General features: G+C 39.0%; 1 protein-coding gene across 7 annotated transcripts in view; it reads left to right on the top strand.

Moving 5' to 3' along the window:
• Positions 1-27,520, top strand: part of CCDC30 (coiled-coil domain containing 30) — a 131,594-nt gene that overhangs the window by 46,735 nt on the left and 57,339 nt on the right. For 5 of the 7 annotated variants that reach the window (XM_047873832.1, XM_047873833.1, XM_047873831.1 and 2 more), the window contains 4 exons: positions 9,659-9,784; positions 11,132-11,269; positions 13,253-13,422; positions 26,124-26,367. In XM_047873832.1, the coding sequence (XP_047729788.1) occupies positions 9,659-9,784; positions 11,132-11,269; positions 13,253-13,422; positions 26,124-26,367 (678 nt within the window). Of the gene's footprint in view, positions 1-8,269; positions 8,356-9,658; positions 9,785-11,131; positions 11,270-13,252; positions 13,423-26,123; positions 26,368-27,520 lie in introns of those variants that run through there. The other 2 variants (XM_047873837.1, XM_047873836.1) reach the window with 2 other exon arrangements.

Here is a 27,520-nt window from a genome sequence, read left to right as displayed (position 1 = left end):
TTTCCATTCCATAGGTTTCATTTCATCTGTGTTGATGCACAAAAAATTCTAAATTTCATGGTCAGTTTGTCTATTTTTTCTTTTATTGCCGTTGCCTTTGATGTCATATCCAAGAAATCATTGCCAAATTTAATGTTATAAAGCTTTTTGCATGTTTTCTTCTATGAGCTTTATAGTTTTACATCTTATATTTAAATCTTTGATTCATTTTTAGTTAATTTTTATATATGCTGTTAGGATACAACTTCATTCTTTTTGTAAATAGATGTCCAATTTTTTCAGCATCATTTGTTGAAAAGACTGGTCTTTTCCCATTGAATGGTCTTGGCACATCTGTCAAAAATCATTTGACCATATCGGGACACCTGGGTGGCTCAGTCAGTTGAGTGACTGACTTCAGCTCAGGTCATGATCTCACAGTCTGAGTTCGAGCCCCGCATCGGGCTCTATGCTGACAGCTCAGGGTCTGGAGCCTGCTTCAGATTCTGTGTCTCCCTCTCTCTCTCTGCCCCTCCCCTGCTCATGCTCTGTCTGTCTCTCTCTCTGTCAAAACTAAATAAACATTAAAAAAAAAATCATTTGACCATATACATGCAGGTTTATTTTGGAGCTCTGTATTCTATTCCATTGGCCTATATGTCTGTATTTATGCCTGTACCACACTGTTTTGACTACTCTGGCTTTGTACTAAATTTTTAAGACATGTTTATTTTGAGTGAGAGAGAGAAAGAGTGCATGCTTATGCGCATGTGAGCGGGGGAGGGGCAGAGAGCCAGAGTGAGAGCGAGAGCGAGAGCGAGAGCGAGAGCGAGAGAATCCCAAGCAGGCTCCATGCTGTCAGCACAGAGCTCTAGCACAGAGCATCATGGGGCTCAGTCCCACGAACTGTGAGATCATGACCTGAACAGAAATCAAGAGTTGGACCCTTAACTGACTGAGCCACCCAGGCACCCTGCATATTTTAAAATCAGGAAGTATAAGTCCTGAAGCTTTGTTCTTCTTTTTCAAGATGGTTTTAGCTGTTCAGCATCCCTTGAAATTCCATATGAATTTTAAGATGGGTTTTTCTATTTCTGCAAAAAAAAAAAAAATGTCATTGGGATTCTGACAGAGACTGCATTGAATCTTCAGATTGCTTTAGATAGTATTGACATCTTAATAATATTAAGTCTTCCAATCCATGAACATGGAATGTGTTTCCATTACTTTCTCTTCTTTAATTTTTTTCAGCAATGATTTCTAGTTTTTATTGTACAAGTCTTTCACCTCCTTGGTTAAATTAATTCCTAACTATTTTTTTGATGCTACTATAAATAGAAGTGTTTTTGTAATTTCCTTTTCAGATTGCTCATTGTTACCATGTAGAAGTGTGACTGAGTTTTGTGTGTTGACTATGTGTCTTGCTGCTTGGCTAAATTCATTTATTAAGTCTGACTGTGGAATCTTTAAGGTTTCCTACATATAAGATTATATCATCTGCAAACAGAGATAATTTTGCTTCTTCTTCTCCAGTTTGGACGTCTTTTATTTATTTTTCTCTTGCTTAATTGCTCTGGCTAGAATTTCCAATACTATGTTGAATAGAAATGGTGAAAGTTTGTTCCTGATCTTACAGGGAAAGCTTTCAGTCTTTGACCATTGAATATGATGTTCACCATGGGTTTCTTATAAATCTTTATTATGTTGAGATAGTTTTCTTCTTTTCCTAGTTTATTTTGTGGTTTGTTGTTATCGTTGTTGTTGTTGTTTCAAGTAGGATCCATGCCAAGCATGGAGCCCAATGCAGGGCTTGAACTCACGACCCTGAGATCAAGACCTAACCGAAAATCAAGAGTCAGACACTTAACCAACTGAGGCATCCAGGCACCCCTCTTTAATGTCTTTTTAATCATGAAATGGTGTTGAATCCTGTCAAATGCTTTTTCTGCACCAATTAGATGATCATGTCAATGTTCCTTCATACTTTTAATGTGGTGTATCACAATGATTAATTTCTATATATTGAACCATACTTACATTTCAGGAATAGATCTCACTTGGTTATGGTGTATATCCCTTCTAACATGATGTTAAATTCATTTTGATAATATTTTTTGAGGATTTTTACATCAATTCTCATAAAGGATATTGGTCTGTAGTTTTTTCTTCCTTATAGTATCTTTGTCTGGCTTTCATGGCAGGGTAAGCTGACCTCACAGGGTGAGTTAGAAAGTGTTTCTTCCCTTTCAAGTTTTGGGAAAAGTTTGAGAAGGCTTGGTGTTAGTTCTTTTTTTAATGTTTGGTAGAATTTACCAGTGAGGCCATCAGGCCTGAGACCTTTCTCTGTACTGGAGATTTTTGATTACTGACTCAGTATCCTTACTCATTATAGGTCTATTCAAATTTTCTGTTTCTTTATGATTCAGTCTTTGTTGGTTTTGTGTTTCTAGGAATTTGTCCATTTCGTGTATGTTGTCTAATTTATTGTGTACAATTGTTCAGAGTACTCTTTTTTTAAATGTTTTTATTTATTTTTGAGAGAGAAAGAGAGAGAGAGAGAGAGAGAGAGAGAGAGAGAGAGAGCGCGCGCACAAGTGGGGGAGGGGCAGAGAGAGAGAGAGGGAGAAACAGAATCTGAAGCAGGCTCAAGGCTCCAAGCTGTCAGCACAGAGCCCGATGCAGGGCTCGAACTCATGAACTGCAAGATCATGACCTGAGCTGAAGCTGGAAGCTCAACCAACTGAGCCATCCAGGTGCTCCTGTTCAGAGTACTCTTATAATTTTTTTTTTAATTTCTGTAGAATCAGTAGTAATATACTCATTTTCAACTCTTACTTTAGTAATTTGAGTCTTTTTTTTTTTCTTAGTCAGTCTAGGTGAAGGTTTGTCAATTTTGTTCATCGTTTCAAATAACCAATTTTTGGTTTCACTGATTTTATATATTGATTTTCTATTCTTTATTTTATCTGTGCTCTAACCTTTATTATTTCTTTCTACTATGTCTGGATTTAATTTGTTGTTCTTTTCATACTTTCTTAAATTATAAAGTTAGGTTGTTGATTTCAAATCTTTCTTGTTCTTTAATGTGAGCATTTATTGCTATAAATTTCCCCCTTTTATTACTTCTCATAAGTTTTGCTATGTTGTACTTTCATTTTCATTCATCTCTGGGTATTTCCTAATCTCTCTTGTGATATTTTCTTTGATCCATTGGTTGTTTAAAAGTAAGTTGTTTAATTTCCACAAATATGTGAATTTTCCAGTTTTCCTTCTGTTCTTAATTTCTGTCTCCATCCTACTGTGATCAGAGAAGATACTTTGTATTACCATATTACCAATCTGTCTTTTAAAATCTGTTAAGATTTAGTCTGTGGCCTAAAATATGGTCTGTCCTGGAGAATGACCTGTGTGCATTTGAGAAGGATGAGTACTTTATTGTCATTGAGTAGAGTGTCCTGTATGTCTGTTAAATATTACTGCTTTATTGTGTTGTTCAAGTCCTGTTTCCTTACTTATTTTATATCTGGCTGTTCTATCCATTATTGAAAGTAGGATATTGAGGGGTACCTGGATGACTCAGTCGTTAAGCATCTGACTTCAGCTCAGGTTATGATCTCATAGTTTGTGAGTTCGAGTCCCACATCGGGTGAGCTTGAGCCCCGCTTCGAGTAAAAACATGAACCCCAGGTGAGCCCTGCTTCTCTCTCTCTCTCTCTCTCTCTCTCTCTCTCTCTCTCTCTCTGCCCCTTGATAACTTGCACCCTCTCTCTCAATCAAAAAGAAAAAAGAAAGAAAGAAAGAAAGAAAGAAAGAAAGAAAGAAAGAAAGAAAGAAAGAAAGGTATTGAAGTCTCCAATTCTTGTTGTAGAAATGTCTCCATCTTCTTTCAGTTTGGCCAATTTTTGCCTTATATATTTTGTTGGTGATTAGGTACTATTGTATCTTATTGCTGTATTGAATGTTTTATTAATGTCCTTCTTTGTCTCTTGTAATCTTTTTTGATTTAAAGTCTATTTTGTCTGATATTAGTTTTACTAGCCCTGCCATCTTTTGGTTACTGTTTGCATGAAAAACTTTTTTTATCCTTTATCTTGCAACCTGTTTGCATCTGAAGTGAATCTTGTGTGGACAGTATATAGTTGGGTCATGTTTTGTTTTTATTCATGATACCAATGTCTGTCTTTTGATTGTAGAGATAATTATCTTAAATTTAAAGTAATTATTACAGTAGGACTTTTGTCATTTTGCCATGTTTCTATGTATATTATAGCTCTTTGTCCCCCTCATTTCCTGCATTATTGTCTCTCTTGTGTATAGTTGATTTTTTGGTAATAAAACATGTTAATTCCTTTTCATTTCCTTTTGAGTATACTCTATAACTATTTTCTTTGTGGTTACCATAGGGATTACATTTAACATGCTAAAGTTATAACACTCTAATTTGACTTTATGCCAGCTTAACTGTAATAGTATGCAAAAATTCTACTCATTTACAGCTCTGCTTTCAGTAACTGACATCCCAAAATTACATTTTTATATATTGTGTGTCCAAAAACATGAACTAATAATTGCTTTTTTAAATGTATTAGTCTCTTAAATTACATAGAAACCAAATTATGGAATTAGAATGAAAGTTACAATAATACTAGCTTTTAGGCTAATAATTTTAAACAATATATTCATCTCTTAAATCATGTGAAAAAAAAGTTGAGTTTTAAATCATTGTTACTATAATACTAGCTTTTATAATTGCCCATGTATTTACCTTTACTGAGATGTTTATCTCTTCATATGGCTTTGAGTTACTGTCTGGTATCTTTTCATTTCAACCCGCAGGACTCCCTTTAGGATTTCTCACAGGGAAGGTCTAGTAGTAACAAACTGCCTCAGCTTTTATTTATCTGTGAATGTCTTAATTTCATTCTCACTCTTGAAAGGACAGTTTTGTTGGATATAGAACTCTTGGCTGACAGGTTTTTCCTTTTAGCATTTTGAATATATCAGCCCACAGCCTTCTGACCTCCAAAGTTTCTGATGAGAAATCTGCTCAATAATTGAGGATTATTGAGGATCTTATTGAGGATCTCCTGTAAGTGACAAGTCACTTCTCTCTTGCTGCAGTTGAGATTATCTCTTTGTCTTTGCCTTTCAATAGTTTAATTATAATGTGTCTTGGTGTGGGTCTCCTTGATTTCATCTTTCTTCCAGTTCATTGAGCTTCTTGGATGCTTATATTCATGTCTTTAAACAAATGGTCATTTTCTTTTGTCTTTGATGGTGACCACGACTGTGGCCCATTCCTGGTCTGTCACCCATATATCCACTGAAAGGAGACTGATCTGGGAAGCAGGCACCAAGACAAACCTAGAATTACAGGGGAGTTATTGGGGGTGGTACCTGAGAAGGATCAGGGAAGGGCAGACATGAGCTAGCAAAGCCTTTAGATCGTGATTCAGGTCTGATATCTGTTAAAGAAGAGGGAGATGGAAGGAAGATTGGAAGGAAGAACCTCAGCCTGTGGTGTAGCTCTGAGAAGTCTCATTCAGACCAACAGGGCTTTGGCTCTGTGATAACCTGTGACGAAATTCCACATTAACCAGAAATGGCCAGACCTTAATATCCCTGACCATGCTCAGTTGTTCACTGGAGGATGCCTGGGAAGTGTGTGCCAAGTTCTCTCCTGAAGAGAGAGATACCTACCAGGGGTACAGTTCCATGTGGCCCTCTGTATCACAGAATCCTTTTTTTTTTTTATGTTTATTTTGAGAGAGAGAGAAAGATTGCTGGTGGTGGGTGGGGGTGGGGCAGTAGAGAGAGACGGAGACACAGAATCTGAAGCAGGCTCCAGGCTTCGAGCTGTCAGCACAGAGCCCAATGCAGGGCTCGAACCCACAAACTGGGAGATCATGACCTGAGACAAAGTTGGACACTCAACCAAACCCAGGCGCCCCACAGAATTCTGGATGGTAGAAAAGATTCTTGTAGAGTAACTGGTAAATCCACCTCCCTCTATGATAGATGTTATCTATGACATTCTGAATAAATGAGCATCTGTCTTATTTTAAAACGTTTAGAAAAGAAAACACATTTTCCTATCATGTTTAATATTAAATACCAGGGTTTTTATCTGTCTGATCTTAGTCCTGCAGCTATGGTATAAACCAGTTTTCTTTACCTTGTCATCAAGACTTGAAATATGTGTGGATTTCTAAAATAATAAAGATTTATATTGACTTTTAATGATCCTTTCATTTCATCCCACATAGAGCCCCCTGGAAGGGGCTAAGAAGGAACATTGTAAATATATGTGTCTTCCCTTTAAGAGTGTTTACAAATAGAAGTCTTTAAAATTAGAAAAGGTATTCAATGAATAAGTAATAAATTATAGTTAAATGGCCTTTTAAAGTCATTTCTTGGGGCACCTTGGTGGTTCAGTCAGTTGGGCGTCCAACTTCAGCTCAGGTCATGATCTCACGGCTCGTGGGTTCCAGCCCCGTGTCGGGCTCTGTGCTGCCGGCTCAGAGCTTGGAGCCTGCTTCAGATTCTGTGTCTCCCTCTCTCTCTGCCCCTCCCCTGCTCATGCTCTGTCTCTGTCTGTCTCAAAAATAAATAAGAACATTAAAAAATTTTTTAAAGTCATTTCTTGAGGAAAGAGGAAGTAACTAAATAGATTTTTGCCATTGAAGTTCTCTTGTGATCTTTCAAGAAGAAAAAGACTGAAGCTTTCTTGATTGTGTTTAGCAGCCAGGCAATGGTGATATCACTCAGTATTAACCAAAGAATCATTCTCAGCAGCATAATCGAGTGAACTGAATGCTGTAATCCGGGGGTTAGGAGCTTTAGATCTTGATGCAGGGTCACGCTCCCCTTGGCCTGCATCATCAGCTTTTAGACGGGTGCTCAGGTGCCTCATGCCATCATTCCTGGTCTCTGACTACTTTACTTTCTGTTTCCTACAAATAGAAAGTAAAAGGATGGAAATTAAGATCTGAGTGCCTACAATGTTGTAAAGACTCTGCTGTAGGTTTGATATCACGCATGTAATGTTAACAGAAAATTCTGGGAGGTAAGTATCGTTCCGTCTTCTGCATAGTGAGGAAACCAAGATCACAAATTCATAAATGTGGAAGATCTCAAATTTCAACTGACTACAAAACCCACATTTTTGCCACTGTGACTTTCAAACTGTGTTTTAGGGATCCTTGACGTTCTACAGATGCAAAGCTCCAGGCCTACTGCCTCCACACCGACCAGAGAAGCTTCCATTTCTGGGAGCCCTGGAGGCAGTTTCCCCATAAGAATTCTTTTGAAAATAAATGAGAGGGGGTGACTTAAAAAGAACAAATAATTTAGTGACTACTGGGTGGCTCAGTCAGTTAAGCACCCAACTCTTGGTTTCTGCTCAGGTCATGATCTCACAGTTCCATGGGATCGAGCCCGCATCAGGCTCTGTGCTGGCAGCATGGAGCTAACTTGGGGTTCTCTCCCTTCCTCCCTCTCTGTGCCCCCTTCCCAAAAACAAATAAGCATTTAATTAATTTTTTTAAATTTTAAAAGAAGAACAAATAATTTAGAAAAGAAATCCTTTAAACCAAGTCCTCAAGATAATAATCTGTATTCCTTACCAATTTCTATATGCAGACAGATTTATCATTAATTAGATCCTCTTAATGTGGCTAGTATGCATATTCTCAGAGAAAATGCTTAAAAGAGAAGAAATGCTAGGTATCTGGTAAGAATGATAATAGCCACAATATGTCAAGCATCTCTCATATGCCATGTTCTGTTCCAGATGTTTTATAAATATAGTCTCATGTAATCCCTATAACAACCCTCCCCAAGGTAGGAGAGATAGTCCCACTTCATATTTGAGAGAATTTAAAGGAACTTGAACAATGTAAGAGACAGAGCTAGGAGTTATTCCAGGTTTGTCTGGCCTTCCAGCTGATTTTGTTCATCATATTAACTCTTATGAGGATTTATGGAGGAATTTATATAGGGGATTTATTATAACTGATGGGGGTTACAGCATGCCCAACACTGAGCACATGAACCTGGAGGTGATGACCTGGCATGTTTCTTCCTGTCTGGCACCCACATCCGCCACCCCATTGGCTATGCCTGTGCAAGGGCAGAGCACAGTGCAAGCACACAGCACGGATGGCAGGAACACTTGTCATACTGTGCCCAGGAGGCACAGTTTGGTTCAGAGCATTAGATGATCCCCACCTTTCAGGTAGTGGAACACTGAAAGTGGAAAGTTCCAAGCTGTTATACCGTTCTCCAGAGCCATTGGTAGCTACCCTGTGCCAGTTAGGCAGTTCCTTAGCACGTCAGTCAGTGCTTCCCTCTGTTTGCTGTTGCCTGACAGATGAGGTAGGCTCCCTTCAGCTGCCCAGAGCTCTCGCCATCCCACTGCTCATCTCTCACATTGTTTGCTGCCCTTTTCCTGTGTATTTCTGCTTGAAACTTTGGTCACCACGAAGTCTGTGAAGGACATAAATTGCCTAAGCGCATAATTATTTTTAGAATGGCATAAATTATGGGAGATTTCAAATATATATCCCTTTGAAAGCTATCTTTTAAAAGTTATGACATTAAAATACATGACATTCTTATGCTAAAAACACAAAGGGAATGAGGGGAGTTGAACCATTTCCCTACACTTTGCACGGAGGCATCTCAGGTGGCGGAAGGGTGGGGCCAAAAAGAGCTTTGCCTTGAGTGCTGAATGCTCAGCGTGTCAGGTATGGATGTGCAGAAACATTCACCAGGGCAGAAGAGGGTGGGTGATATCCTTTCCTGTATCCTTGTATGGTGCTGCTAAGAAGTCGACCTCATTCTTAGCCAGGTCTTTTTTCTATGCCCTTAGACAGGAGGATTTGCAAAAGTTACACCGAGGTTTTAGCATCCATTTTTCCAGTTTCCTTTTCCATTCTTTCCAACACATCTCTTCCTGTTTTATTGATATTAAACACAAAAAAGGGAAATTATTAATAATCAACGTTACTAAACTAATGGATTAATTCTGGAAAAACCTGTAGGTCAAATGAATACATATCTGGCAGTAAATTATGAATCCAGAAGTACAAGCAAAGCTCCAGCATACTTTTGTCCAAAATTTAATTAGGTAAAACTCTTTGGCTGATCCACCCTTTCCTTTCTTCAGCTTAAGTAAATATATCTGAGCCTCACCTCTGTTCTCTGTAAAAAGAAAAAAAAAAGTAGTTCCAATTTTGTAGGGTTCTGGGAAAATAAAATGAGATTGTGCAAGTAAAACATGTACCGTAATGTCTGACATATGCTAAGCACTAACTGACTATTAGCTGATCTCATTATTATTGCAATTATTATTACCAACGAATTTAGAAAGATTTCAACAATACTTTGCATTTCGTAGGTGCTTAACATTTACAGAATACTTTCAAAATCTCACTTTATTCCTACTCTGATGGCCATAATGTATGTAGGACAAGTATTAGCTCCATTTTACAGTTGAGAAAACAGACTCAGAGAGAAAAATGTCTCTTACGAACTATGGTACCATGAACTATTTTTCCCAGCTTTATATCTCCTTTAGGTGACTTTATAATTTAGTTAGGGTGTAAATTAGTATTATTAGAATTTATAGGAAACATTATTGTGTGTAGAAATAATTATGCAAAATGCTTTTTTGCAGATTTTGAAAATGAGCCAAGAAAAAAATGACATATTTGAAAGTAAGTTGTCAGAAGAGAGAGAAAGGAGAAAGCAATCGACATCTGATCTTAATACTGTACAGAAGGCTTTGGAAGTTGATAGTGAGGTATTCTGCCACTCAGGATGTTATTCTCCTCTTTTTGCATTCCTAATTTAGGGATTTCATGTTACCATTTATTTTGATTTTAAAATAAATAGTAGCTCTAGAATATGTGTTTCTGTTAGTAATAATGGCGTGACTGTTGTTCCCTCACGCTGAGTTCCAGCTCCAGCACTAGCCAAAAAGAGACCTTGTAGTAGGTGGTTTGATTATTAGGGTGGCCATAGAGTCATGGACTTGTCTCTCCTTTTAACTGTTTGTCCTACTATCTTGGAAAGGTCTATCAGGAGACAACCAGCCTATATTTAAAAGAGAGACCTGGAAGTGAGTCCATGGAAGTCTAGATCACCAATTTAGAGGATGGTGACATTTAATCAGTTTGCAGGGTGGGTGACAGCCAGTGCAATGCCCCAAATCCCATCCTGATGACCTACAGGAATTTCCAATACAATGAGGTAGGAAACTGATACCACTTGCCTTCTTCCTGTGGCCACTCTCTGTTCTCTCTCCTTTTTGCCCAACACTTTCCTCATCAACATTCTCTTCTCCTTCTGATTTGAAGGCTTTGGGAAAATACCATGTAACTCCTTTCCTAAAGTAAATTTAATATCATCTGTTTCCTTCACAGGACACCACAGACTAACTCTCAGGCCCCAGTCATCCACCAGCCAAACTACATCTTCCATGTCATCGATGTAGAAATTTGATAAGACTCTACATATAACTAAAGGGTTTTCTCTCACAGACATAGGGGGAAGAAATCAGAGGATTAGAGGAAGCCCTAGTTGATTAAGTCACTGAATACACATTATTAACTAAGGCAGCATAATTTGTTGTGAAGAACACAGAGTTTGAAGTTGGTCAGATGGTTGAATCTCAGCTTTACCACTTCCTGGCTATGTGAACTTGGGCAGGCCACTTACACTCTCTGAGCCTGTTTCAGTAGCCCTTCTGCATGAGGTTGTCACAAGATTAAAGGCTAGTTATTCTGTAAAAGGTACATTTGAAAAAAGATACACTTTAAGAAAGAAAATATAATTAGTGCAGGAGTTGCTGAAGAATGTACCCTCTCTACAAGCCTTGCAAAAAGTAGGAAGAACTCTAGAAACCCAGTCCTTCCACCTGTGAGTGATAGAAGCTAAGAATGCTCAGTTTCATTAATTGACTTAAGTAAACTTTACTACTTAACTACCTTAACTACTTTCTTAAAAGTAGTTCTGCTAGAAGAATAAGTTGGGGGGGGGGGAAGCAAAAAAAAAATTGTGACAGTTGTTTCAAAGATTCCATTTTAGAAATATTATACCTTTTATGGGGAAAATCTCATTTTACTAAATGTCTTTATTTCTTAATCAGGAGTTGCAAAAATCAAGGTCAGAACTTATATGCCTTTATAATGAAATTCAAAGTCTTCCAAGGGCAGCAGAATACAGAGACAATTATTTAATAACATATGACCTGCTACAAAGAGAGAATTCTGAATTAGAAACAAAGGTGAGACTGAATTAATTATTTAAATGTTCAGTGTTTGCCTTTATCTCTTATGAGGATACAATAAAAGGAAATTAATTTTCAATAAGAGATTACATGTAAATTGGAATTTCTTTTATTATTATAGAATAAATTCCCATATAGTGTAGGCTATAAGCCAAGCTATGACTCAGAATAGACTTCAGTCTTTCACTCTTAGAATTAATCTGTGAATTTTTTTTTTTTTTTTTTTTTTTTTACTTTGAGTCAGTTTCCCAAAAGCTTAAATTTTGGAGCACATATTATAATGTAAAAGGTTTGCTCAAAAATACAACCACCAAATGATCCAGCAATTCCGCTATCTAGAGAGATATACCCAAAAGAATTGAAAGCAGAGTCTTGAAGAGATATTTGCACACCCATTTTCACGGCAGCATTATTCACAATAGTTAAAGCTTAGAAGTATCCCAAGTGTTTCTTGATGGATGAATAGATAAGCAAATTGTGGTATATACACACAATGGAAAGTCATTGAGCCTTAAAAAGGAAGGAGATTCTGCAATATGCTACAACATGGATGAATCTTGAAGACTTTATGCTAAGTGAAATAAACCAATCACAAAACCACAAACACTGTATGATTTCAATTATATGAGGTACTCAGAGTAGTCAAAATCATAAAGACAGAAAGTGTAATGGTGGTTGCCCAGGGACTGGGGGAGACAAGAAAAGGGTGTAATTGTATAATAGGTATTGGGTTTGTTTTACAAGATGAAATGAGTTCGGGGGATGGATGGTGGCAGTGGCTGCACAACCGTGTGAATATATTTAATACCATGGAACCACACACTTAAACTGGTTAAGATGGTAAACTTTATGTTAGGTCTATTTTACCACCACCCACCCCCCAGTACTCAAAACAAACAAGTTTACTTAAGTGTCTTCAACCTTAAATCTTTGAATCAAAGCATTTTTTTTTCAGTTATACTGAAAATTAGGCTTATACTTAGAATTAGAAAAATATTTAAGTGTCCTGACCCCACTTTGTTCCCCAAGTGTAAAAATGGCTGCCAGACCAGGGTTAGTCAACATTGGAGGTTGCCTATAGTGTAATTTCTGGAGTCCTACCTATTATTAACAACTCTGGGCTGAAAATTCCCTTCCTCAGTTACTCTCTGGGTCTTGATTAAAATGGCAGAAAGAAGTGAAGGCTTGAACACACAGTTAAAAGATATTGGGTTATATTTTAGTACATGTGAAATGGAGGACTAAGTCCAGGCCTCATTTATGTGAGGTTTTTATCCTGAAAGCAGGGTACAAGTTGCTGAGAGATTGGGATATGGATCAAATAGTATGTGACTTAGGGAGGGAAAGGTTCAGAACATGGGGTTTGCTGTCTGGGAAGGTAGATTATGGGGCATAGCCTATAACTAAGCTTTGTTTGTGGGATCTTGTCAGCAAAGTGAGTTACCCTCACACTGTGCAGTTAAAGGATCTTGTCTTATGAAATATCATTGGATAGTTTAACACAGGAGATAAATGTAGGCAATAAGAATATAATATAAAAATGAGAGAGCCGTATCACTATCCTGCTAATCTGGCTCTCTCTCACTTAAAAAACTTTTTATTTTGAAATAATTTCAAACTTATAGAAAAGTTGCAAAAATAGCAAAAAGAATGCCCATGTACCCTCACCTCTCCAATGTTAACATGGTTGGTACTACATTTGCTTTATCTTTCTCTCTCTCCCTCTCTCCAAAAATACCCTTCTTTAAAACCATGGATTTATGCATCCTTATGCCTATGGTAAAAATGGATTAATTATATAACAACTGCAAAGTGTTAAGTTAAACTAGAAGAAGATCCTTCAATTAGATGTTAATTTATATTACTTGTCAATAATTATTTAAGCATTTAATGGACTAAATGACTAAATGTACTTTTTTTCATAATTATCTGTAAGAGTATGCAAAATAGAATATTTGTCTTTTCACTTTAACTTTATAGGTCTTGAAGCTTTCACAAGAATTTGAACAATTAAATCATTTTACTGTAGAGAGAAAAACTGCAGCTACTAATTTAATTACAGGTGAAAATATCTGTAAAGATCTTGTGTCTAAAGAACCAATTTTGGAAGTAGAGATTCAAAGCCCAAAGGAAGAGGAAAAGGAACTCTGGTAAATTGAGAAAATCCCATATCACATTAATTATTTGGGGGTACATTTGGCTTAATCATCATAAGAATTTGATATTTGTTGCCAAATGATGTGAGTGGAAAAATTAGTTATAAGCAAGCATTCCCCAAGAAGTTTGTCTTTTAATATATTATTAAATTTTTAAATCTTTTCCTGCTTTTTAAAATAATTTTATGCTTCTTGTAGAAAATTTGGAAAGCATGGAAAAGTGAAAGGAGATGTTAATAGCCCATAATGTCACCAGGGGGATATGTTAATGTCCTAATTTTTCTTTCTTCTCTCTATAAACATACATATATGTGGGATTTTTTTTTTACATAATTGGACGATACTCTAAATATCAAAAAAGCTGAGAGATTTTTGCTGTTTTTATTTAACATTGTATCTGATAATTTTGATAACCCTTTTCTTTCTTTTTCATTCTTCTTTTCTCTCTTGTTAATCTTGCCCTTTAACTCTTGTCTTTCTACTTTTTCACCAAAAGTATTTTTTCACAGAAACTTGTTAGACTTTGGGCAAATGTATTACTCTGCCTTGGCACGATAATAGATGGAATCGAATTCTGTCCAGGCAAAAGCCTAGAACTAGATCATCAAAAGGGAATGAAAGTATATATATATTATATACCAAAGGATACATCATCAATGAACTAGGAAAATATGGTCTAGGTATGGCCACATTTATATCTTTCAAAATGTTTTAACATACAAGGAGGTTTTTTTGCTAGTTTTGGACCTCTGAATTGTATGCCCTCCTAAAAGTTGCTTTTAACTTTAGAGTGTGCTTTGAGTCCAAGATTCACAACCATGAAACCTAGTTGCACAAGTGGGAAAAGCATATTGGAGAGGTGGTGGGGAATAGGTGTAATAGTGGTCACAAGAACAAAAAGCCAAGAAGCTAGATCACAGCATTTAGGTTTGCTGTAGGGGAAAAAGGAGGTCTAGTTCTTGAGCACTGGAAAAGTATATTACTGGGTTTTTGAGGGAGATTATTCTAGAATCTCTATAAGAGATAAATTAAAGAAGAAAAATGGGGGGCGCCTGGGTGGCGCAGTCGGTTAAGCGTCCGACTTCAGCCAGGTCACGATCTCGCGGTCCGTGAGTTCGAGCCCCGCGTCAGGCTCTGGGCTGATGGCTCAGAGCCTGGAGCCTGTTTCCGATTCTGTGTCTCCCTCTCTCTCTGCCCCTCCCCAGTTCATGCTCTGTCTCTCTCTGTCCCAAAAATAAATAAAAACGTTGGAAAAAAAATTAAAAAAAAAAAAAGAAGAAGAAGAAAAATGGACCAATTAATCCAGATATGAGCTACAGATGAAGAGACAGTGGCCTAGATTGAGTAGGCAGCAGTGGAGATGAAGTGTCCAATTTGAACACTCTTCAGAGAAGAAGCTGACATTAATTATCAAAGCTGACAAAAATCCACCCACCTGACTTGGGGTAATTGGTAGGGATACTTGCCCCACAGAACAAGGCTATGGCCTTAATTCATTTGGAGGTGGGGAACCTTGCCATGATAAAGATACTGGACTTCTCTATAAAGATCTCCTTGCTGCCACCGGTTTCCATGACTTGGTCTAAATTACTTCCCAGCACCAAGACTGTGAGATGTCTACATACCTGCCCTATGCTTCCCTCTCTCCTCATAATGTTTCCTTGCTTATCTCCTCTGTCCCACTTCACAGCCTCCACATATCTCAGATCCATTACACAATCACAATCAACAGTAAAATTGCCTATCTACCATGTGCCAGGTACTATAGGAAGACACTGAGGATACAAAATAAGACACAATTTCTACCCTTATGGTCCAAATAGCCTGCTGGGGGAAGATGGTGTTGGATACTATGGAAGCACAAAGGAGGTGCCCTGGCCCGGGCTAATAAACCAGAAAATATTCTTAAAGGAAATAACAAACCGAGTCCTGAAGTATGGGTAACCGAGAGCCAAGCAAAAAGATGGGGGATTAATTTTCAAGGGGGGTATGACATGTACAAGAGAAGGCATGATTTGTTTGAGGAACTCAATGACCTCAGTGCTGCTACAGCATAGAGCTTGAAGAGAGGAACTGGGGAAGGAGACCATGAGAGTGAAGAAGTAGGCAGGGACCTGATCATGAGGGAACATGAGTGTCTGCATGAAGAAGTTTGGACAACAGGAAACTACCACAGGGTTTAGTAACATAAAAGAGACTAAGAAGATTTGTGCTTTAGAAAAATCACTCTGCCAATTGTATGGGAAATTGATTATTGTACAGGAACAAAGGCAGTGAGACCAGTTAGGAGACTGTTGCCATAATCTAGCTGAGAGATGGTGGTATTTGTGAGGAAGAGAAAAGTAAAGGGAATTGAGAAGAGGTAGACTCAACAGGACTTCAGGATTAATGAGTATAGGAAATGAGGAAGAAGGCATGGAAGTCAGAGTGTGGGCAGAGTTTAAAGAAGGCTTTCAAGGTTCTGGTTTGATGGTGTCATCCTCTGAGTTTGGGAACACAGTTTAGAGGGAGGAGGGGAAGGAGTTCAGCTTTTGAAACACTGACTTTGAAGTGTCTCTGGAGCAGCCATGCCAAGAGCAAATGAAGACTGGGCTGGAGATAAATTTGAGAATCATCTATAAGTGGACATAAGCAGAAGTCATATGATGGATGAGATGGCCCTGGTTGTTGTCTCATGAAAGTACCTGAAGGCAGAAACCAAAGAAAAGCCTCTTTATAAGAGACAAAAAGAATTACCCTCAGAAGTAACTGAGACAAAACAGCCAGAGAAGTAGAAGGAAAGTCAGGAGAGTATGTGTTACAGAAGCCAGATTAAAGAGTGTTTCAAGAAGAAAGGAATAGCAAATAGTGCCAGGTACTGCCAAGAAAATAAAGAATAAAGAGTGATTACTGAATCAGATTAAGAATGTGGTTGGGGCGCCTGGGTGGCGCAGTCGGTTAAACGTCCGACTTCAGCCAGGTCACGATCTCGTGGTCCGTGAGTTCAAGCCCCGCGTCAGGCTCTGGGCTGATGGCTCAGAGCCTGGAGGCTGTTTCCGATTCTGTGTCTCCCTCTCTCTCTGCCCCTCCCCCATTCATGCTCTGTCTCTCTCTGTCCCAAAAATAAAAAAAAAAAAAAAAAAAAAGAATGTGGTTGAAGACTTTAGTAAGAGTAGCTCCAAGGAAGGGCAGAAAACAAATGGCTTCCTAGATCCCATCTCATGGGATGGTGAATGGGAGTGAACTGAGGAGTGAGTGGAATTTGAGGAAGTACAACTGGTGAGTGTAGCTGCTTTCCAAAAAGTTTGGTTGTGAAAGGGAGAAGGGAATATGGAACTGAAGTGAGAGAAAATTTGTGTATGTTTAAATGCTGATCAGAAGGAGTCCCCAAATGGACAGGTTTAGGATTCTGCATACCAGCGAGGGGCTAGCCTTAGGAAGTCAGCCACCTGGTCCGCTGTAACAGGAGGAAGAAAGGGAGAATGGACAGAGATCCAAGTGAGTTTTTAACTTGAAACCAAAGGATTGTGTGACGATTTGTGTCTTCTGTGAAGTAGGAAAGAAAGTCATGTGCTGAAAGAGGAATAGAAATATCAGAGTTTATAACATAGTGAAAAAAGTTTGAAATAATCACTATGGTGAGTGGAAAGGGAAGCTGACTAGGGAGGGCAGGTAGTGTTGAGGACCCAGTTAAGCTAGAGACTGTGACTTTGTATGGCATCTGTCTTTGAGAATATGTGATCTGTGGGGCAACATTTAGTATAGGCATGAGAAGACAGTTGGATTCATCCAGGACCAAGGTTTTGCCACACGAATGCAGTGGAAGGACAATGGGGGACGAAAGTTGGACATTTTATTTAGGCAGTGATTAAAATAATGAACAGTAGGCCCTACGTTGGATAAAGAAGCAGGTAAAGGGAGCTGATAGAAAAAGGGAAAAGTAATTGAAGGTACTTATGTAAAAATTATGTAAAAAGAAAAAGCTGAAATCTGGATATCTAATTTTAGTTACTTTGGAAGTGAAGCATTTGCTGATGATACAACTCATAGTGTGGTTATGCAAGTAGCTGGCAAAGAGGGAGAGATGAGAAGATAACTGGAGATAAGGAGACTGAGGAAGTGAGATGCCAAGGCATTGGTGGGTGATCTGTATGGACCTTGGAATCTTCCAGGATGATTGCAGGACTTGGGGTGAAGAAGACTCCAGAAAGCCATGAGCCAAAACCTTCCATTTGAAGAGAAGTAGAAAGTATTTACAGCACACCTAGCATGGTCCAATGCACATAGAAGCTGCTCCATAAGCCAAATTGATTGATTCTTGTAGCACATCTCTTCTACTAGATTTTAGCTCCTTTAAGATAATGGACTCTTTCTTGTTTTTCTGTTGTTTATAGTGCCTTTCTTTTAGAACAACAGATCTTAGAACAGGAGGGACCTGCAGATCTTCTAGTGGTTTACAGAGGTCAACCTTCTAAAACTTTAAGAGCTCTTTAAGGGTCTCAGAAACTGCCATGGGAGATGAGGAAAGACTGATGAGTGGAATTCTGTGTAAGATTTTACTTCAAGAAAGAAGCCACAGCTAAAATGTTTGAAAACCACTGCTATTTAGCTAAGTCTTCTCCTTTCACAGAAGAGGTCTCTGAGACCAAGAGAACTAAAATGACTATTTTGGTCACAATCACATACTTAGCAAGTTATCAGCAGGACTGCAAGAGGTCCACATCCCCTAACTCTGAGTCAGAGGTTACCACTTTATCTACTTTGTATAGGACATAGTCACAAATATCCCAAGGGCAAGAAGGTGCTGGGACACTTGGGGTCTAGGTATTTGCTATGAAAGTGAGCTTTATGGTGTTAAAAAATTACTCAGGACTCTGTCTCTGTATATGCATAACATGGAGGGAGGAAAGGGGAGAAGAATGAAGTCCCATCTGTCTTGTTCTGGACTGTCTCCAGTGTCTAGAACAATGCCTGACACACAGTAGGTACTTTTAAAATATTGGAATGGGGCGCCTGGGTGGCTCAGTCGGTTAAATGGCCGACTTCAGTTTAGGTCATGATCTCGTGGTCCGTGAGTTCGAGCCCCGCGTCAGGCTCTGTGCTGATAGCTTGGAGCCTGGAGCCTGCTTCTGTTTCTGTGTCTCCCTCTCTCTCTGCCCCTCCCCCAGTTGTGCTCTGTCTCTCTCTGCCTTTCAAAAATGAATAAATGTTGAAAAAAAATTTTTTTAATAAAAAAATAAAATAAAATATTGGAATGAATGGAGATTTCCTCCTACTCCCACTGTGTACTTGCAGCTAAACCCAAAGTTGGACTTCCAAGAGCAGCTCTAAGCTTGCAGAGCCCAGCTGATCTCAACCTGGGTTTGCTTTATTAGGAAGCTTGGGCCAGAGCAGCTGGTAGCTTCCCTTGACCTTAATGAACTGTATTTTTTTCTAACACATTCTCATTTACCATCTCATTACATCTTACTACCTTTATCAAGAATTATATGATAAATCAGGGCACTAGTGTGGCTCAGTTGGTTAAGCATCTGACTCTTGATTTCACCTCAGATCATGATCCATAGTTCATGGGGTTGAGCCCCACATTGGGCTCTGTGCTGACAGTGAGGAGCCTGCTTGGGATTCTCTCTCTCTCCCTCTCTGCCCTTCTCCAGCTCATGCTCCCTCTCTGTCTCTCTCAAAATAAATAAGTATTTTTTTTAAAAGAATTATATGACGGGGCGCCTGGGTGGCGCAGTCGGTTGAGCGTCCGAAGGTCACAGTCTCACGGTCAGTGAGTTCGAGCCCCGCGTCGGGCTCTAGGCTGATGGCTCGGAGCCTGGAGCCTGTTTCCGATTCTGTGTCTCCCTCTCTCTCTGCCTCTCTCCCGTTCATGCTCTGTCTCTCTCTGTCCCAAAAATAAAATAAACGTTGAAAAAAAAATTTTTTTTTAAATAAATAAAAAGAATTATATGATAAATGTTCAAGTTGATTTTCATTTCCGATTCAACTTGACAGTGAATTTATATCCATTGCACGAACTACTGATGCAATTTTCCTCTTCCTCTAAACTATTCCTTCCCCGGTCCAATCTATTCAGTGAATAGTCCCTCCCTTCACACAGTTGATCAAACCAAAGCCTAAGGAGTCACTTGCTTCCTCCCCACATCTAAGTCATCAACAAATCCTGTCAGTTCTACTATGAAAACATAAAATATTTAACCTATTTATTTCTATCTGTATCTCCACTGTTACTAACCCACTCCCTGACACTGGTATCATTCACTGGGACTATCACGATATCTTCTTAACTGACCTCCCTGCTTCAATACCTCTTTCCTAATCCATTCTCCATAGATTAACCAAAGTGGTCCTTTAATAATGCAACTTGAATAATATTACTCCCTCTCTTAAAAACTTCTCAATGGCTTCCCATTATGCTTGAAATAAAATCTAAACCCTTACCATAACCAGTAAGGTCTTCTGTGACTTGGCCTCTGCCTACCTCTCCAATTTTATCATCATACCATTTTATGCCTTGTTTATCATGCAGCCTTTCAGAGCCTCTAGCCCTTAAAGCACTTTCCCACTTCAGGAATTTTGCACTGACAAGCTCTTCCTGCCCAGAATGCTTCTCCCCCAGTTTTTCATGCGGCTGACTTCTCTGCACATTCTCAGGTAATCACTAAACACCATATTAGGAAAAGTCCTAACTCCTGCTCTCCCATGTTACCTTATTTGTTATGTATCATAATCTGATTATCTTGTTTACTTGTTTGTTGTTTGTCCTCATATTCTTCCTCTTGGTGTGTGCTCTATGAGAGCATGGTCCCGGCTGTCTTGGTCACCGTTAACTTTTTAGCACATACAACAGTGCTTGGCATATAATTGATATTCAATAAATATTTGATGAATGAATGAGCTCATCTTTTCTTTTGCTTCCTCTCTGGAAACAGAGTTCTATTGCTACCCAGAAAGAAAATGCACGTGAGCAAGGGAGATGGGCAGAGGGAGAGAGAGAGAGAATCTTAATCAGGCCCTATGCTCAGTGGAGAATCCTACGTGGCACTTGATCCCACGACCCTGGGATCATGACCTGAGCTGAAATCGAGAGTCGCATGCTCAACCAACTGAGTCACCCAGGCACCCCTCTATTTTTTTAAGAAAATCTTTTTATTTTTAGGTACTTGTAGATTCACATGCATACGGTTGTATGAAATAATAGAGAGATCCCATGTACCCTTTATCTGTTTCCCCCATTGGTGACGTCTTGTAAAATTGTATTGTAATAGCATAACCTGGATATTGACATTGATACGGTCAAGATACAGGACACTTACATCACCGCAGGGATCCCTCATGTTGCTCTTTTATAGCTACCCCTCTCTTCCCTCCCACCTCACCCACTCCTTAACTCTAGACCCTATTCTATTGTAATTCTAACTAGTCTATTCTCCATCTCTGTTAGTTTTTCATTTCAAGAATGTTATATAAATATAACCCTAAAATATGTAACCTTTTGGGATTGGCTTTTTTCACTCAACATAATTCTCTGGAGATTCATCTGGATTATTGATACAATAATTGGATCCTTTTGACTGTTATGTAGTATTCCATAGTATGGCTGTTCCACTTTAACCACTCATCCATTGGAAGACATCCAAGTTATTTCCAGTTTGGGCTATTTTAAATAAAGCTCTGTAAATATTTAAGCTTTTATATGAACATAATCGTTCATTTCTCTGGGATAAATCCCCAGGAGTGCAATTTCGGGCCACATGGTCATTGCACATTAGGTTTTTTTTGTTGTTTTTTAAGACACTGCTAAACTGTTTTTCCTCCAGTGGCTATACCATTGTACATTCCCACTAACAATATAGAAGTGATCCATTTTTCTGCATCTTCACTAGCATTTGGTGTTGTCACTTGTAAATTTTAGCCATTCCAATATGTGTATAGTGATATCTCATTATAGCTTTAATTTACATTTTCCTGAAGGCTAATAATATTGAATATCTTTTCATGTGTTTATTTGCATCTGTCTTTCCTCTTCATTGAAGTCTCCTTTCAGACTTTTGCCTATTTTCTAAGTGGGTTTGTTTTTTTCACTGTTCAGTTTAGAGAGTTCTTTATGAATTCTAGACACTAGTCCTTTGTCAGACATGTGATTTGCAAATATTTTTTCCCAGTCTGTAGCCCATCTTTCACCCTCTTACCAGGATTTTCTCAACATGAAAGTTTTTCATTTCAATGACATATCCATTTTTCCTTTGATGGATCATATTTTTGATGTTAAGTCTCAGAATGCTGCTTAACTTTAAATCTTGAAGACCCTTTCATTTTGTTTGTAATTTTCCATTTAGGTCCATTTTGCATTTGAGTTTTTATTTTGATTATTGTATTCTTCATTTCCAAAATTTCCATTTGATTCTTCCTTATATCTTCTCTTTCTGTGCCAAGACTTTGTAGTTCTTTTCTGAGACTTTGCATTTTTTCATGCATTTCAAGTATATTCATAAGTTTATCAAAGCATTTTTATAAGAGCTGATTGAAAATCTTTGTCAGATAATTCTGACAAGTTGGTTTTTTCATCTATTTTTGCCTTTTCTCATTTTCCTGCATTTTGGAATGAGTAATTTTAGATTAAAATCTGAATATTTTGGGTATTATAAGACTCTAGGTCTTAATTAAACCTTCAGTTTAGCTGGCTTCTTCCGATACCCCTCTAGCAGGGGGAGTAGGAGAGTGCTGCCTCATTGCCACCCCAGGCAGGGTAAATCCCCGTCAACCTCCATGGACACCCAAGGAAAGGGGAGGGTGCTCATTACAGCTGGTGAGGGTGGGAGTTCTTACTCCCCACCAGGCCTCTGCTTAGACTGCTCTGGCTGTGAGTGGGGGGAATGCCTTGTTACTGCTACCACTGGGTCTCCAAGACCCCACAGGAAGTGGGTAGGGATGATCTTGTTATGCTGGACAGGGGTGAAAGTCCTTACTCTCCACTAGGCCTCCTCTGACACCATCCCAGTGGAAAGGGAGAAAGGTGCCTCCTCACTGCCAGGTCGGGGTGAAAGTCTCCCCATGTCTTTTACTGCTTGGCAGGGATGAAAGTCTCTGCTCCCTGTTAGCCTGTGACACCACCCCAACAGGGAGTTGAGGTGCCTCATGATAGCCTGGTGAAGGTGGGAGTATAGACTCCCAACCTGACCTTTGCTGACATGGGTGAGGGTGGGGCCACAATTTTTTTCTGTGGCATTTGGAGTAAAGCAGATATTGTCCACAAGTTTTCTTACTTGTTTTGCTGTCCATTTCCTGGTCCTCTGTGTTTGTTGGTGCTGTCTGGGTTGCCGGCTTCTCCACTTGCAAGTCTAAGATATTTGAGGTTAAAAGAAAATGCAGGAAGCTCACAGTCATGTCATTCCTCAGGTCCTGAGTACCCTACCTAGTCTGCCTTCTCTCTACCTGTCAGAGGCTCCTTATGTCTGTCTTACATATAATCCCCATGTTTTTAGTTGTACTTGGTGGGAGAAATAGGGAAAACTATGTTTACTGTTTTCCTGGAAACAGAGTTAGTTTTTCCATTTTAAAAATTATGAGGTACGGGGAGCCTGGGTGGCTCAGTTGGTTAAGTGTCCAACTTCAGCTCAGGCCATGATCTCACAGTCCATGAGTTCGAACCCTGCATCAGGCTCTGTGCTGACAGCTCAGAACCTGGAGCCTGCTTTGGATTCTGTGTCTCCCTCTCTCTCTGCCCCTCCCCTGCTCATGCTCTGTCTCTCTCTGTCTCAAAAATAAAGAAAAACATTAAATTTTTTTTTTAATTATGAGGTGTATGTTTGCATTTTCCCAATCTTCAAGTGTATCTGGCTTCCACTGGAAGTAGGAAAAGGAAAAGAGTTTATGGAGGATGGAAAACATCATTGTTATTTTATCAGAAATTATTTTTAAAGGATTTTAGTCTTTATTTCATATTGTTTTGTATAGTTTGAATACATCTTTTTTTTTTTTAAGTTTATTTCAAGAGAGACAGAGAGAGTGGACAGGGGAGGGGCAGAGAGAGAGGGAGAGAGAGAATCCCAAGCAGGCTCCACACTGTCAGTGCAGGGCCCTATGTGAGCCTGAAACTCATGAGATCAGGACCTGAACTGAAACCAAGAGTCAGACATTTAACTGACTGAGCCACCCAGGCACCCCTCGTTTGAATATATTATCTTTAAAAAACTGCTGAGTTCAAAATAAAATATTTAATTCTTTTTTTAATACAGTACTAAAGGAATTTTAAAAGGGAAAAATAAAGACTCCCTGACATAATTTTTCCCCTGTTCCTTTCCAGTTTCTTCTATATGTACATTTCCCATGGTATCATATATGTTTATACACATATACATACACATATATAGTTTATTGTCCTACCATTTTACTTTAATTAACGTATTTTTCATGTTGATGAATAGTCTTTATACCACTTTCAAGTTGATTTATCTTTAATTCTCTCAGCCATTTCTGTGTCTCCATTTAATCACTGTTCTAAATAGCATGCTTATGAGCGTTATTGTACATTCAGCTCTTTTCTTCTCATGAATTATTCTACTGCAGTAAATTCATTGGTATTCAATTATTCAGTCAAAGGGTCTGAACATTTTTATGGCTCTTGATCTGTACTGCCAAATTGCCTTCTTGAAGAATTTGAGCACCAACTATGATTTGTGAAGCATGCTATGCTAGGCTCCAAGATAGCTGAAACAAATTTAAAATGAAGGAGCAAAAATAAAATCGGCATGCTTGTGTTCATACTACTTTTCATCCACTCTATCTAACCACTGAAGGTGCATTCCCTCCCCTCAGCTTCTGTGTCTCACAGTCTCTTGGTTACCCTCCTCCCTCCCTGGCTTCTCAGCTTCCTCTCCAGACTCTCATTCCCCTGCTTGTTCCTTACCAGTCTTTAGGTTCCTATCTAGAATGGTCCTCCTCCTCTCACTTCCTGCCTTCTCCTTGGCTCATGTTATCCCATCCCAAGGCTTCTCACATTCTTCTGTATCTGTATCTTCACCAGAGGCATTTTTCCAATTTTTTTTTTAATGCTTATTTATTTTTGAGAGACAGAGACAGAGACAGAGAGGGATCAGGGGAGGAGAAGAGAGAGAGAGGGGGACACAGAATCCAAAGCAGGCTCCAGGCTCTGAGCTGTCAGCACAGAGCCCAAAACGGGGCTCAAATTCATGAGCTGTGAGATCGTGACCTGAGCCAGAGATGGACACTTAACCGACTGAGCCACCCAGGCGCCCCCATCTTTCCAATTTAAATCCCCATTCCCCCTTCTTGGTCTACCATCCACTGGCCTCTCTGCTCCAGGCAGAAATCCAGGTGTCATCCTTTATTCCTTTTTCTCTCTCCCCTGCCACAGCCAGTTCATAACAAATTTTTATCAATATTGTGTTCTAAACATCTCTAGAATCCACCACTTGTTTCCATCCCCACCACCCTGTTCTAGTCCCTGTGGTTTATCACATGGATCCCTACAATAATCTCTGGTTTCCCTGCCACTTGACATCCAAATGATCTTCCTAAAGGACGTTCTCTCTTTTGTCTCTGGGCCTTTACCCATTTTATTTTTTAAGACATCCTCGAACACCCTTTTTTTCCCCTCTGTTCTCATCTATACCAACACCTTCTCCCAACACACCTACATACACGCGAGTATGCACACACCTGTCCCTTTATGTTTTCCTAGTTTGTGCCTACTCATCCATCAGGACTCAGATGGCTTACTACTAGTTTCATCTACTCCCTTATTTACTTATCTTTTTTTACTCACTAAATTGTAAGCCCTTTAGGGCAGGGATATGTCCTAGTGCCTGCCAAAATGCCTGGTGCTTACTGAGTAATTTTAAAAAAAATCTTTAGGGGTGTCTGGATGGCTCAGTTGATTAAGCAACCAACTTCGGCTCAGGTCATATCTCACAGTTTGTGAGTTTGAGCCCCACGTGGGGCTCTCTGCTGTCAGCACAAAGCCTGCTTCAGATTCTCTGTCTTCCTCTCTCTCTGCCCCTCCCCTGTTTTCTCTCTCTCTCTCTCTCTCTCTCTCTCTCTCTCTCTCTCAAAAATAAATAAAATAAACATTTTTTAAAAAACAAATTATAAAAATTTTTAAAAATCTTTATAAGCTGTGTCTGCCCAATGTCATACTTAAAGTTGAAAAGTGAAAAATTCATTTAACTAGTTGTTTTGGTATAGACAAAAGTCTTTGATGGGTCATCTCCCTGAATGTGAGTAAAAAAAAAAAAAAGGACTTATCTGTATTTAAAGTTTATTTATGAGAGTAATATAACTGTTCTGCTATAGAATTCAAGTTGGAGGGGTGCCTGGGTGGCTCAATTGGTTAAGCATCCAACTTAGGCTCGGGTCATGATCTCACAGTTTGTGGGTTTGAGCCCCGCATGGGTCTCCGTGCTGACAGCTCAAAGCCTGGAGCCTTTTTCAGATTCTGTTTCTCCTTCTCTCTCTGCCCTTCCCCTGATCATATTCTCTCTCTCTCTCTCTCTCTCTCTCTCTCTCTTCCTCCCTCTCTCTCTCTCTTTCTTTCTCTCAAAAACAAACATTAAAATTTAACAAAAAAAAAAAGAATTCAAGTTGGAAAATTGGCTTGTAGCACTATTAGGGTTTTTTTTTTTTTTCCTCCATATTCTGCTACTGTAATGAACATTTTGACAGTTTCTTGTTGTTATATTTGCACCAAGTCCTGAACTAGGAGAAAGTAAGCAGAAGGAAATTCCTGAGGAGTCAGTAGAGGAGGGCACTTTGCCAAAAGAGAGGCAGGAGGAGGAGGACTCACAACAGAACCAAGATATGAAAGGCGGAGAACAACAGTTGACCTTGAAGCCTGAGGAAACTGTGAGGCTTAGACAAGAGCTGAATTGTGTAAATTGGAGCTTCCTTCCATCTCAGAGCTCTGGGGATAGTTCAGATGACAGTGGTACCCAGGTAGGTGCTGTAAACACATGCTCTGACTGGGTCCATTTCCTCCGGTCAGCTGTGGATATAGGCATAATTTTTACATCAACATCAGTGTGTTTTGTTAAGCACGCTCACAACCATGGCCTGAATGGTAATCAAATAGCAACCAAAATCTGAACTAAGCCCGGTCATTGATGCACTTTTTTATAAAGGGCTCTTAGGCTCGGTTAGGCTCCGCAGAAAAGAATGCTGATTGGTTGTCAATGTCTGCCCTGGGGAGGTAAGACAGGGAAGGGCAGGATTTGTGCCACATTTTCTGTTCATTGCACCTAGCTTAGATGTACAAAATACTTTGTTTGGGTGGGGAAGAGATCACAGACTTGGAATTAAGTCTGGCTTTTGCTATTTACTAGATATCTACCTGCTGGAGAGATCAAGACAGTGACGACCAACCACACTTCAGCTCTTACAGCTCAATTTTGCAGGTTCTCTCTTATACAAATTAAGATATCCCTACACATACCTTTCTAGGAATTATTCTGAGATCCACAGAGGGAAGCCTTTGTACACATAAGTAAACTAACTTCAAAAGACTGACAATAGGCATTTAAAAATGGATTCAAGTGTATATTTGGTGGGGGGGGGGGAGGCAGAGTAATAGTAAAGGAAGTAAAAAAAAACTTTTGAAAAGAGATTCAGATATAGAGTCTGAAAACTAGGCAAGTCACAGTAGAGAAAGAAAATAGATACCTGAAAGGATTTTCAGATACATTTGAAAAAGAAGGGAGTCTCTGGGTTTGTTCAGAAGACCAGAGGGATCTAGGACATCAAATGTTCAAAAAGAAGTTCATTTTCAAGCCCCCAGGCAGTCTGTTTATTGGGAAGTAAGCCAGTGTAGGCAACTTGGAAAGAGGCTGAGCACTGTGGTCACAAAGATTATAAAATCTTTTGTTTATGAGCTTAAAATGATCAATGCACTTACAGAGTAATGAGTTGAAGAGTATGAGAAGTAACACCCTAGTTAATTTATTAATTTTATTTAATTTATACTTTCTCATTATTTGAAGAATCATTTCTCAATACTAGGGGGATGTGACAACTATTAAATATATATGAATTATATGGGAAATCTGGGCAAATAGCCACTTTGTGAAAGGACAAATAGCCCTTTATGCCACAC

This window comes from Prionailurus viverrinus, chromosome C1, assembly GCF_022837055.1.
Source record: "Prionailurus viverrinus isolate Anna chromosome C1, UM_Priviv_1.0, whole genome shotgun sequence".
Taxonomy (NCBI): Eukaryota; Metazoa; Chordata; class Mammalia; order Carnivora; family Felidae; genus Prionailurus; species Prionailurus viverrinus.
Note: the sequence above shows the minus strand (reverse complement) of the source record. Positions and strands in the feature narration are given on the sequence as shown.